The sequence below is a fragment of the Anabrus simplex genome, chromosome 1 (genome assembly GCF_040414725.1).
Source record: "Anabrus simplex isolate iqAnaSimp1 chromosome 1, ASM4041472v1, whole genome shotgun sequence".
Classification (NCBI taxonomy): domain Eukaryota; kingdom Metazoa; phylum Arthropoda; class Insecta; order Orthoptera; family Tettigoniidae; genus Anabrus; species Anabrus simplex.
The window spans coordinates 1,334,404,333-1,334,417,886 of record NC_090265.1 but is presented as its reverse complement, the minus strand read 5'-3'; the positions used below and the strand labels follow the sequence as shown (position 1 = coordinate 1,334,417,886).

General features: G+C 36.4%; 1 protein-coding gene across 1 annotated transcript in view; it reads left to right on the top strand.

The window, feature by feature from the left end:
- LOC136858828 (tubulin polyglutamylase TTLL5) overlaps positions 1–13,554 on the top strand; it is a 463,915-nt gene that overhangs the window by 366,195 nt on the left and 84,166 nt on the right. The window contains exon 11 of the mRNA XM_067138637.2: positions 11,570–11,729. Within this exon, the coding sequence (XP_066994738.1) occupies positions 11,570–11,729 (160 nt within the window). The remainder of the gene's footprint in view (positions 1–11,569; positions 11,730–13,554) is intronic.

Genomic DNA, 13,554 nt, shown 5'->3' with positions numbered 1-13,554 from the left:
GCTAATTCTCCTCACATGACTGATCTAGACTGTTGATAGCCGGGCTGAGTGGCTCAGATGGTTGAGGCGCTGGCCTTCTGGCCCCAACTTGGCAAGTTTGATCCTGGCTCAGTCTGGTGGTATTTGAAGGTGCTCAAATACGTCAGCCTCGTGTCGGTAGATTTACTGGCATGTAAAAGAACTCCTGCGGGACTAAATTCCGGCACCTCAGTATCTCCGAAAACCTAATTATCAGACTGTCGATAAACTTGACCATAATAGGTGCTGTTATTTATTTCTGTATTGACTTTTCTAAACTTATTTAAAATTATTTAAAGTAGTATTATGGTTAAATATGCCTTGTCAGTATACTTTCTATTAATGAAAATTATTTATTCATCGAACATTCTCTTCATCATTGTTCTCAAAGCACTATTCTGCATTAAATTCACTTCCTACTTGTTATCTATATATATAAAATAACATGTCCTGACTGACTGACTAATTCATCATCGCCGAGCCAAAACTACTGGATGTAAAGAAATAAAATTTTGGGGATACTTTATATTAGGGTGTAGGTGCTCACTAAGGGAGGATTTTGGGATTTTCCGTCGCTAAGGGGGTGAAAAGTGGGGGGGGGGTGAATTTTTAAAATGAGGATACACCAGGATATAAAAGTGGGGACAATTTGTCCTTGGTTTTACTCAGACTGTGAGCAGTTTTAGTGGCGGTGCCAAACAGGGTTTTTATATTGTGTTTGCAGAGGACCTTGGCAGTTCTATCTGTGGTGTTGTGAATGTAAGGCAAGTAGGCAGTACCAATATGCTGATGACCTTGCCATACTAGCTTTCAGCCCTACCTATACCTCCCTTAACAATAGACTACAGAAGTACTTGAACACTCTTGAAACCTGGCTCAGCAAATGGTACATCTCCATCAATCCTGCCAAGACCCAGTTCATAGTTTTCCGAAATAAATCCCGTCTCTGCCCTGCATGTCACAAAGTTCACATAACAATGTATAATATATCCTTTATTGAAACCAACCGATTAACATACTTAGGAATTAAACTTCAAAATAATCTGCAATGGAACCACCACCTTGCAGATATCCACAGAAAAGCTATTAACCGTTTCTGAGCATTTCAATCCCTGACGGGTTTCACCTGGGGACTAAAATCCACACAAATACAGTAATTAACATTGATAAGACTTTCATCCGACCCTTAATAACCTACGCCTCCCTGACATGGATTACTGCCCACTTAAGTGAATACGTTAGACTCAATAGACTCGACCGTCATGCTATATGTACAGCACACCGTCTACCTTATGACACACCTTCCACCAATTTCATTCCTTACTACACTTTCCCAAAAATTATGTCATACCTACACAAATTACACCTCCAGTATCTGACAAGAGGCACCCTCCATAACAACCCTATAATAAGAGAAGCCCTCCCGCTCTCACTTCCAGCCACCACAATCCTAAATGACAACCGCACACCTGAATACTCTCATCTTTTCCCTCTACCCATCACATAACTTCCACCAACACTCCATTGTCACCGTCCCAAAGTCTCAACAATCACAAAGGATAGCAGCTCAAGATGCTCCTGGCCACGGTGACACATCACCTGATTACTGTACCGGCCAACATAGGCACCACAAGTGCCATCACAAATAACAAGTGAAAGTGAAGTGAAGTGAAACCACTAGTAATACCTAAACAGTGAGTGAAAGTCGGTGAATATTATCATTCACTGAATAACTGTTACAAATCTATTAACATGATGATGATCAACATAATTTTTCATCATCATCATCATCATCATCATCATCATCATCATTATTATTATTATTATTATTATTATTATTATTATTATTATCCTATTCCATAAAGAAACTTTATTCAATAAATAAATACCTCCAAGACAAGACCAAAATATCAAATACCACATTACTACTACTACTATTACATTGTTCACAACACTGACTGACCCACTAACAGTGACTACTACGACTAATGAATGACATTCCAAAGAAACATATGCTCTATAGTACTACCCCAACTGTTTACAAACTAACGGTAAGAAATGGACAAAAATACCCAAGCTAAACAAGAGGCATACCAAGCAAAGAAAATAATTGAATAAATGTATGTAAAATAATGTAAATTCTGCAAGACTATATAATTGTATTGAAATACCTGACATAAATTTATGTTAAATACTGTACGCAAATATACAGCAAGAAATGGACTCAAAGACTTGAGCCAAACAAGAGGCATTCCAAAAACAACAAAATAAATATATAAATTGTATATAACTCGTGGTAAGGTAAGGTAAGGTAAGGTAAGGGTGTATTCTGCCCGAAGACAGGTCCGAATCTCCACAGAGGTGTGCCTGAGCCGGAGTTTACGTACGGTAGGGTGGCCAGTTCCTTTCTGCTCCTCCATTTCCTTACCCCCACCAACAGCGTGTGGCAACCCATCCAAATCTTGACCACGCCCAATGTTGCTTAACTTCGGAGATCTCACGGAATCCGGTGTTTCAACACAGCTACGGCCGTTGGCTATAACTCATGTAAGTAATGTAAATACAATGTATAAAACATTGCCCCCTTGGGGGTCCGGCGGCCTCTGCGCCAGAGTCAAACAACAATAATTAAAACATATGTACAACAGATACAAATCAAGCCATCCCATGTTAATCAACAATTAACAATCAAAGGCCTAAAAGCTACTAGTTTAGCTGATGGCCTGCCTGTCAAAGGACAGGAATGAAATAACTTCATTTGTTCGTTCGTTCCCTTCACTTCTTCATTCTGTGAGCTTTGCTTGGTCATTTCTCTGGGATGCAGGGCTCTGTGAATCTGCAAATTGCTCTAACCATTACCCTTGAACGTGACTTTCAGCATGTCCATCTCCATCTGGATATTTGATGGCTCACAAATTTGTCTTGCCCTTTTGGTGTATACGAAATTCCCTGTACTTGCGGTAAGGTATATTGGCCAAACATGCTGGTCCATTGGTACCCGTATCAAGGAACACGAACGTAATATTCGTCTCAACCAGCCAGACAAATCGGCAAAGCTGAGCATGCTCTATCTTTGGGTCATGATGTCGTGTTCCAAGATGCTCGAGCTCTTACCCACACTAGACACTACAGGTCCAGGATTATACGGGAAGCAGTGAAAATCATAGAAATCCTAACAATTTCAACAAGGATACTGGCTATTAATTAAGTAATACCTGGTTTCCAGCCATTAAGGATTTATGTAGGTAGTTCCCTTCCCTGTCCCTTCACTATTTTTATTTTGCCTCGGTGTTTTCCTAATTCATACGTTCATCACCAGATGTTTCATTCCAGCCTTATGTCAATGTCATATGTTAAATACGCATGTTATGTGACCATCTTAGGCTGATTCTGATGTTTTGTTCAGCTTCCGTTTCGAGTGCTAGCGTTGTGCCACGTCTGGGGAGCCATCTGGTGACGAATGAACGTACCATTTCCACTTCTATTATAACGTCTAAATTTCAAAAAGTCATTGTTTAAGAAGACTTTCTCGTGGACAGTCAAGATTTACTTCTGATGATGGAGAGCGTAACGTAAAGAAACGTAAAGAATTTCACCTTATTTTCTTGACACGGCATAAATCCAATGATGATACTTATATCTCAAAAACTGAAGATGCTAGAGGCATGAACGTATTTGGAATCTTCTTTCAAAGTAAAGAAACAAGTGTTCTTTTGACTTTTGAAAAATCCACTTAAGGGGGGTGAATGAATTGAAAAATTAGTTTAATTCTTTGTATGAGGATACTTATCTCAAAAATGAAAGATGTTAAAGACATAAAAATTGGTATTTGGAATCTCCCTTAAAAATAAAGAAACGCATTTTTGGGGAGGGGGAATCAACTTAATGGGTATGAATGGGGGTGGGGTAAAAAAGAAGTTGAATTACTTTTATGAGGATACTTATATCTCAAAAACTGAAGATGTTACAGACGTGAAAATTAGTGTTTGGAATCTCCTTTAAAAATAAAGAAACATGCATTTGTTTTTTTCAGAAAATCGACACAAGGGGTGTGAGATTGAAAATAAGGAGTTGAGATATGTTTATGAGGATACTTTATCTTAAAAACTGAATTTACCGAACTCGATAGCTGCAGTCGCTTAAGTGCAGCCAGTATCCAGTAATCGGGAGATAGTGGGTTCAAGCCCCACTGTCGGCAGCCCTGAAAATGGTTTTCCATGGTTTCCCATTTTCACACCACACAAATGCTGGGTCTGTACCTTAATTAGGGCCTCGGCCGCTTCTTCCAATTCCTAGGCCTTTCCTATCCCATCGTCGCCATAAGACCTATCCGTGTTGGTGCGACGTAAAGCAAAAAAAAAAAAAAAAACCTGAATCTGTTACAGACGTGAAAGTTGGTATTTTGAATTTCCTTTCAAAATAAAGAAACACATGCTTTTTGTTTTTGGAAAGTCCACTTAAAACTAAAAAACAATGTTTGCTTTTGGTCCACCCAATCAATGTACATCACTTTACACGTGAACTATTTAATTAAAAACATATTAAAAATATTAGGGACATATTTTGTCTCTATTTGAGACTTCATCATTCATAAATCATGTGGTAGATTATAAAACTCAAAATTCAGAAATTGAAAAGAAATGGAAGAACCCAAATGCCTTTTTAAGGACTAATTGAGAAATGCAAAAGATATATATACAGTGCATTATTTACACAAAATTGACCTCGCATCTTGCAAAAGCTTTTGTCTTCAATGTTAAATAAGTGGAAAATAATTTGAAACTGACAAGCCTGCCATAACGTCTCATACGGAATCAATGTCCATTGTTGCTGACCGTATTTAAAATTGTTCAAAATGTATTTAACTGTTGAGAAAACATAAGAGAACAAATATACACATAAGTAATGAGATAGTATAACACACCTTGCAAATGATCTTTCAGCAGAGTTAAATATGAACGATCTTACTTGAAAAACGTTGCAAGCATTATTGGAATCTGGTAGTTTCAGTGTGTTGACTCAGGAGATTGAAATTCTGGCATCGGAAAAGGATTGGTACTAAATCCAAATCGGAACATTTAAAAGCATTAACTTGTAGAATTTTCATTCAAATTTAGCTGTTCTGGTAGAAAAAATCTGAAGCCTTATGAGACCGCCGTCGTATGGCAAAGACCAGCGCTGCATGACTACTTAGATCGTAATAATAATCCATTTTGAAAAAAAGCAAGGTCGTAAATGACACTGACTTGCGCAGTAGCATAGCAAGAAGCAACTTAAAGCGAAGGTCAGTCTAAACCAGCTATAGGGAGTGTCATTTCCATTCATTTAATATTGAAGACAAAAGTGTTTGCAAGAAGTGAGGTCAATTTTGTGTAAATTATATATATATATATATATTACATTTCTAAATTAGTCCTTAAAAAGGCATTTGGGTTCTTCCATATTTTTTCAATTTCTGAATTTCGAGTTTTATAATCTACCACGTGATTTATGACTGATGAAGTCTTAAATAGAGACGAAACATGTCCCTAATATTTTTAACTTTTTAATTAAGTAGTTCACTTGTAAAGTGATGTGTATTGATTGGGTGGACCAAAAGCTAACATTGTTTCTTAGTTTTAACTGTATCAATACGGACCTATATGATGAAGTTTGTAAATTGTACTAACAACGGGGCATTCCCTACTCGTCACCGCGGATTTCGCTAAAATTTATAGAACATGCAGGGCTTGGCTAGATGTAAAAGTACCTGAAGTGGGAACTCCAGATGGCCAAGCATATAGAAAATAAAAATAAAAATGTTGATGCGGCTCTCGCACCATATACGCCACTTACGTTAGGGCGCATGCTGAGCAGTTGTTGGCGTAGCGGTAAGAGCTCGGACTGGTAATTCGATGGTCGTGGGTTCGACTCCCTGTGTGGAGACTGGTTTTTCCTGTCATCTTTTATATTATTCTTTTTCCAATTAAGCAAAGAGGTGAATAATTCATTTTATTTTTTTATTTATTTATATGCAAAAGGCATAGAAAAGGTAAAAAATTGGGATTTCATTGTCAGACTTTTTTCTACCTGCGCCAAGAATATATTGTTTGTGTACAGCCGCCAGGAGCAACCTTCACTTGTCAGGTGAAAACGAATCTTACAGCGAAATGATTATTCACGTTTATGGTACATTCACCAAGGAGGGGAGATAGCCAATAAAGGAGAAAAAAGAATAATTTCTGTTTGAACATGTTGGGAAATTTCGCAACTCGAAATTTTCTACAATTGTGCGCTCATTAAAAAAATGACGTCCTATATGCCTTTTGCATATAAATAAATATGTAAATAAAATCAATTAAAATAAATGAATAATATAAAGATTGAGAAAAATGTTCTCCACGTGGGAGTCGAACCCACGAACGTCGCATTACTAGTCCAAGCTCGTACCACTACGCCAACTACTGCTCGGCGTGCGCGCTAAGGTAAGTGGCTTATACGGTGCGAGAGCCACGTCAACATTTTTATTTTTATTTTCTATACGCTTGGCCATCTGGAGTTCCCACTTCGGGTACTTTCATTTCTAGCCAGGCCCTGCATGTTCTATAAATTTGAGCGAAATCTGTGGTGACGAGTAGGGAATGCCCCCTTGTAAGTCCACTTAAGGCGGGAGAGGAGTGGAAAGATGTGAAGAAGAAGAAGTTGAATTATTCTTATGAGTATACATTTATCTCAAAAACTGAAGGTGTTACAAACGTACAGACATAAAAACTGGTACTGGTATTTGGAATCTCCTTTAAAAATAATGTAACACATATTTTTTTTGTTTTCAGAAAATCCAGTTAAGGGGCTGAAAAGAATTGGAAAAGCGGGTGAATTTTTGAAACAAGTACTGGTATATCTACATTATATGTCAAAAACATAACATGTTAGAGACAGGAAACTTAGTATTTGGAAAGTCCTTTAAATATACAGGCACTTAGGGGGGTGAAAAGAAGTGAAAAATAGTTGAATTATTTTTTATCAGGATACTTATATCTTAAAAATTGAAGATGTTACAGATGTGAAAATCGGTATTTGGAATATCCTTTAAAAATAAAGAAACATGTACTTTTATTTTCGGAAAATACACTTAGGTGGGGGTGGGGTTGGGGGAAGGACTGATCAAGGGGTTGAATTCTTTTTATGGGGATACTTAAATATACACATATATATATATATATATATCTCAAAAACTGAAGATGTTACAGATGTGGGAATAGGTATTTTAAATCTCCTTTAAAAATAAACATGTATTTATTTTTTCGACTTGAGAGAAGACTGCTTCTCACATGCACAGTTCTATGTCGCATGGTCGTCTTAGCTCCAAAAGGTAATACCACAAACATGTTTTACAAAGAATTTCTGGGGTAAATGAAACTCAATTTTTGGATGAGTTTTCATACTCAGGAATTTTCAGATAATGTCTTAGTACAATGCCGAGGATCGATTACTTTGATCAAATTACGAAATCCACGCGAGCGAAGCCGTGGGTAATTACTAGTCATTAAATAAAATATCATGTCCTGACTGACTGACTGATTCATCATTGAATGGAAATTCTAAGTTCCCATGGAGGAAATTAGATATTTTTCCACCAATATAGCATATCAAAAATCAGATAAAAAATTAGATGTATGGCTTTTCAGGCGTTTGCTCTATCTCCCATATGCAGTTATCAGACTGTGTCTCTTAAATAGGCTTCTGATAAGTTCACCTGCATACACCCCAGCGTCAGTGGGTAGGGTCTGACACATCCCACTCTGAAGAGTCTAGTGTCAGACCTAAGATGAAACGCTGGTTAATAGAGCAAACGCCTGAAAAGCCATACGTCTAATTTTTGATCTGATGATTCATCTTCGCCAACCCAAAACTACTGGACATAAAGAAATGAAATTTTGGGGAAACATTTACATTAGTTTGTAGGTGCTCACTAAGGGAGGATTTTTGGATATTCTATCGCTAAGGGGATGAAATGGGGGGAGGTGAATTGTTTAAATGAGCATATCTACATCTCAAAAACTTTGTTTACAGACATAAAAATTGGTATTTAGAATCATCTTTAAAAATGGAGAAGCACATATTTTTTTGTTTTTGGAAAATCCAATTAAGGGGAGTGAAAAAAGGTGAAAAAGTGGTTGAATGTCTTTTATGAGTATACTTATATCTCAAAAACTGAAGATGTTTGCATTCTTTAAAATTTGTATTTGGAATCCCCTTTGAAAATAAGGAATGTGTACTTTTTTGTTTTGGGAAAATCTAATTAATGGGGGCTGAACAGGAGTGAAAAATGGGGTGAATTTTAAAAGACTATGTCTCTAGTATATTTCAGAAATGTAAATTGTTACAGGCGTGAAAATTGGTATTTGGAATCTCCTCTAAAAGTAAAGAAACATAGATAATTCATTTTCATAAAATCCACCTAAGGAGAACTGAAAAAAGGGGACAATTTTTAAAATGAGAATATCTACAGAACATCTGGTTTTTTAATCTTTTAAAATTAAACAGGAATTTTTGTTTTAAAAATAAAACTTAAGTGTGGGTGATAAGGACTGAAAAGGGCATTGCATTCTTTTTATTAGGATAGTGATATCTCATAAACTGAAGATGTCACTGAGGTGAAAATTGGTATTTTGAGTCTCCTTTAAAAATAAAAAATAAAAAAACGTATTTCTTTGTTTTCGGAATCTGAAAATCTGCTTAAGGGGGTGGGGTGAAAGAATTGAAAAATTAGTTTAATTCTGTGTATGAGGATACTACATCTCAAAAACTAAAATGTTGCAGACATAAAAATTGGTATTTGGAAGCTCCTTTATGAATTTTATAAATTTAAATTTTTTTGTTTTTGGAAAATTCAGTTAAAGGGGAGGGTGGGAGGAATTGAAAACATAAATTATTTTTATGGGGATACTTATATCTCAAAACAGAAGGTTACAGAAATGAAAATTGGTATTTGGAAGCTCCTTTAAAAAATAATGGGAGGGGGGGAACAACTAAATAGGGGGTGGGGATGAAAAAGCAGTTCAATTATTTTTATGAGGATACTTATATCTCAAAGACTGAAGATGTTACAGATATGAAAATTTGTATTTGGAATCTTCTTTCAAAGTAAAGAAATGTGTACTATTTTGTTTTTGGAAAATTCGCTTAAGGAGGGTTGAATGAATTGGAAAATTAGTCAAATTCTTTGTATGAGGGTACTTATATCTCAAAAACTAAAGATTTTACAGATGTAAAAACTGGTATTTGGAATCTCCTATAAAAATAAAGAAACATACTTTTTTGTTTTCGGAAAATCCACTTAATTTAATAACTTATTGTTATTATTCCAATCAAATCCACTTAAGGCAGTAAAAAGATTTGAAAAAGTGGGTGAATTTGTAAAATGAGTACCGAGATATCTACAGTATATGTCAGAAACTTAACCCTTTATAGATGTGAAACTCGGTATTTGGAAGTCTTTTAAGAATACAGGAACATGTATTTTTTCAGGAAATGCACTTAACGGGGATGAAAAGAAGTGAAAAATGTTGAATTATTTTTTATGAGGATGTTTGTATATCAAAAACTAAAGATGATACAAACGTGAAAATTGGCATTTTGAATCATTTAAAAAAATAAAGAAACATGTTTTTTTTTGTTTTCGGCAAATCCACTTAGGTGGGGGTGAGGGTGCGGGAAGGACTGATAAAAGGCTTGAATTATTTTTATGGGGTTACTTATACCTCAGAAACTGAAGATGTTACACATGTAGAAATAGTTATTTGTAATCTCTTTAAAAAAAAAAAAAAGAAACATGTTGGTTTTTTTATGACTTCAGAGAAAACTGTTTCTCACATGTACAGTTCTATGTCTCATGGCCATCTTAGCCTCAAAAAGCAATACCACAAACGTGGTTTACAAGGAGTTTCTGGGGTAAATGAAACTCAATTTTTTGGTGAGTTTTTATACTTTAGGGGTTTTCAGATAATGTCTTAGTACAGTACCGAGGAACGATTACTTTTAACATATTAGAAAATCTATGCAAGTAAAGCTGCGGGTAACTGCTAGTAGGTAAGGTAAGGGTTATTCTGCCCGAAGGCAGGTCCGAACCTCCGCAGAGGTGTTCCTGAGACGGAATTTACGTACGGTAGGGTGGCCAGTTCCTTTCCGCTCCTCCATTCCCTTACCCCCCACCAACAGCGCGTGGCAACCCATCCAACTCCTGACCACGCCCAATGTTGCTTAACTTTGGAGATCTCACGGGATCCGGTGTTTCAACACGGCTACGGCCGTTGGCTAACTGCTAGTAATTGAATAAAAATGCATGGCAAAATAAAAATTAAACTAACTGTTAATGAATAACCACAAAGAAAGTTGCTAAATGAACAAAGAAGTCATAATTTGTACTGAGTACAATAAAAGAAGGAACATAAAATCTTCACTTATCTTTCATGCATGCTGCTGAGCTAAGTAGCAATCAATCATTGTGGTCTCCCCCAAATCAGTTTCCATTCTTCTTTGCTGCAACATTGGATTTAATGCAGTATCGTAACCACTTTTTTTCTTATGTTAACATTCACTTCCATTTTCAAAAAAGTAGTTACCTGAAACTCAAGTTGATGGAGTTAACACTTTATTACATTTAGTATATGTCAGGTGTACACACACCTGAATTAAACAAAGTTACAGATTATGAAAACATTGGTTTTGAACACAATCACTGTACTATCACAATTTTCATATTCCTTTCAAATAATTGATTTCAAAACGCTTCTTGCTTATCACACTTTATGTTGTTCTCACTCACTGAATATGTTCAGAACTTCACAATTAGAAGATGTGAATTCAACTGGCACCCATTTTAGTCATAGTGTATTGTTGAGAGATGCTATATGGTCTCCCACAGTGTTTACTGGACCACTTTGCAGATTAGAGTACAAGTAGACGTGATGCTCGGATTCTTTCGTTCACTGTAGTGCCGCTTATGTAACAATGTCTTAACCAGGGTTTGAGGCTGTTGTTGAGCCATATTATTAATGGTTCAGATATATATTTATATTCTGAGCTTTAATAATTTGTATTTTATTCATTTCTTCATAAAGCCTCTCTCAAGATACCATAAATATTACCAATTATAACATTAATCTCAACTTCTCCGATGTGTTTAAGGTACGTGTTATGGAAGTCAGAATTGCTGTATTCAAAAACTAGTTCATTATGCAAGTTTTATTTATTTAAAAACAACCAGAATGAGTTTATTCATTTTTTAATTTATTATGCCCTTAAATGATTATTCCCATTGTCATTTTATAAGACATCAGCTGTGACTCAGTGTGTTTATTCCATGCATATTTTTCTTTACTCATGTGCTTTCCTATCTAAATAAATGTTTTGTAGCCTGCCATTTTCAGTCTAATAATTAGTAATAGTTTACTACTTTAAATTCGCAAGTAGGAATTGGTCATCTGACATAACTACTCGCATAGAAAAGAGAATTAATGAGTGGAAATTATATTTATCAATTTTCTCAACTTTCTTCTTCTGTTTACAGTCAGTTTCAGGCCCGAAAACTCTTTGGTCAGTATCTTGTGAGTATCCTGAAGCGCTTATCTAGCCATGGGAGGAGTGGTGAAAATGATGATCAGAGTGAATTAATCCTTCGTTTTCTGCAGAGGGCATCAGGCAATCTACGCACACCCTATTTTGTCCAGGTATCAAACTGCTAAATTTGTTGTTGGTTAACAAGATTTTCCTTCAAACTATTAGTAAATTAGGCTGTTGCATAGTTTGTAATAATTTTGCCAAATTAAGATAGGGTGCTTTGAATAACTAACTGAAAAATTACCTCTGGTATAAAAACTATGAAGAGAATATAGAAAGCGTGTTACCATGTGAGAAGGTGACTGATGGCTCATAACATAAAAGAAAAATATCACATTGTTCTGTATAACTTCTGTTGTCAGAGGAGAGCAGGTAAGAATAGTGGCCCAGAATCTACTGTAGTTGTGTACATAAGAGTAGAATACACAGAGAAAGGAAAATTAAAGTAATTGTGGGATGTTAAATCCAGAAGTTTACCTGGATCTGAATAGTACCTGATATGTGGCATTGGTGCCTTCAGGGCTATAAGGTAGGAGAATGAAAATAAATGTTATCATCTTGTTCTTTTCTGATGGCAGATTTTGGATTCATTTCTTTAATCTTCTGGCATCCCAGTAAGCTTTGACAGGTTATTCTGCACAAGTATGAAGGATAAGTTTTCCACCTAATCAATACTTTATTTACAAAACGTATAAAATTATTTACATTAAAACAGTACTGGTTTCAACCCGTAAATTTTTTTTTTTTGCTAGGGGCTTTACGTCGCACCGACACAGATAGGTCTTATGGCGACGATGGGATGGGAAAGACCTAGGAGTTGGAAGGAAGCGGCCGTGGCCTTAATTAAGGTACAGCCCCAGCACTTGCCTGGTGTGAAAATGGGAAACCACGGAAAACCATCTTCAGGGCTGCCAATAGTGGGATTCGAACCTACTATCTCCCGGATGCAAGCTCACAGCCGCGCGCCTCAACCCGTAAATAGGTCATCATCAGCTGTTGGTGAACCTGCTCAATAGCGATTGTACATAAAACATTACGAAAAACTAATTAAACAAGAATGCCTTATACTAATATAATACTACTGGTACAATTATAGGGCTTTGACTTGTTGGAGACCCATTCAAAAATCTATACTGTTGCCAACATTACGCCAAACAAGATAGGCATATATACATATGGTACAATGAAGGGCTTTGGCATGCTGGAGTCCCTTGAATGCCACATATTCCAAAAATGATATAGCTGAGGGTGAAAGTATAGTTCTTATAAAATAAAGGATCACTGAGGTTTTGGTGTCAAATATCAAATGTCCAACTGTTGTATGGATACAGTCAAGGTGCATTGTTGGGCCTCAATTTTGCGGGGAAAGTAGTAGACCGAGGTTCTATGTTCGTTCTTAGTGTATGTTGTTGCTGATATATGCTAGCTTTCAGGATCCTTATTGAGGCATATCATGCTATGTATGAAATTTTGAAATTAAAGAAAGTAGGTAGAGCTCCCCTCTTCATACTTGCATTTATGCTCAGGTAAATTCAAAAATCTGAGAAAGAAAAAGGAAGTAGGAATTAGAATAACTGATGGTTTGTGTGCTATAGAGTGTGTATTACTTACGTGTGGGCTGGATATGTCCTCAAGTATAGTCGGGAGTGTGCTGCACACTGTTGGTGTACGTCGTGTGGCTGTCGTAGTGTTCAGATTGAGAGGTGGGGGGGAGGGGGAAGCAGCCTCTGGAAGGGGTGGGGTGAAGTGGGGTGTGTCTTTTGGGTTGTGTGTGGGTTTGTGTCTGTTGATTCTTAAATATGTGTCTTTTAGAATGGGAACGGCCGTGTTGAAGATAATGTTTGTTTTATCTGTGATTTCATTTAAGTTGAGGTTGGGTTTAGTGTATTGGTCCATATTGATATAAAAATCTTCCATTATATTGAGCAATGGGCC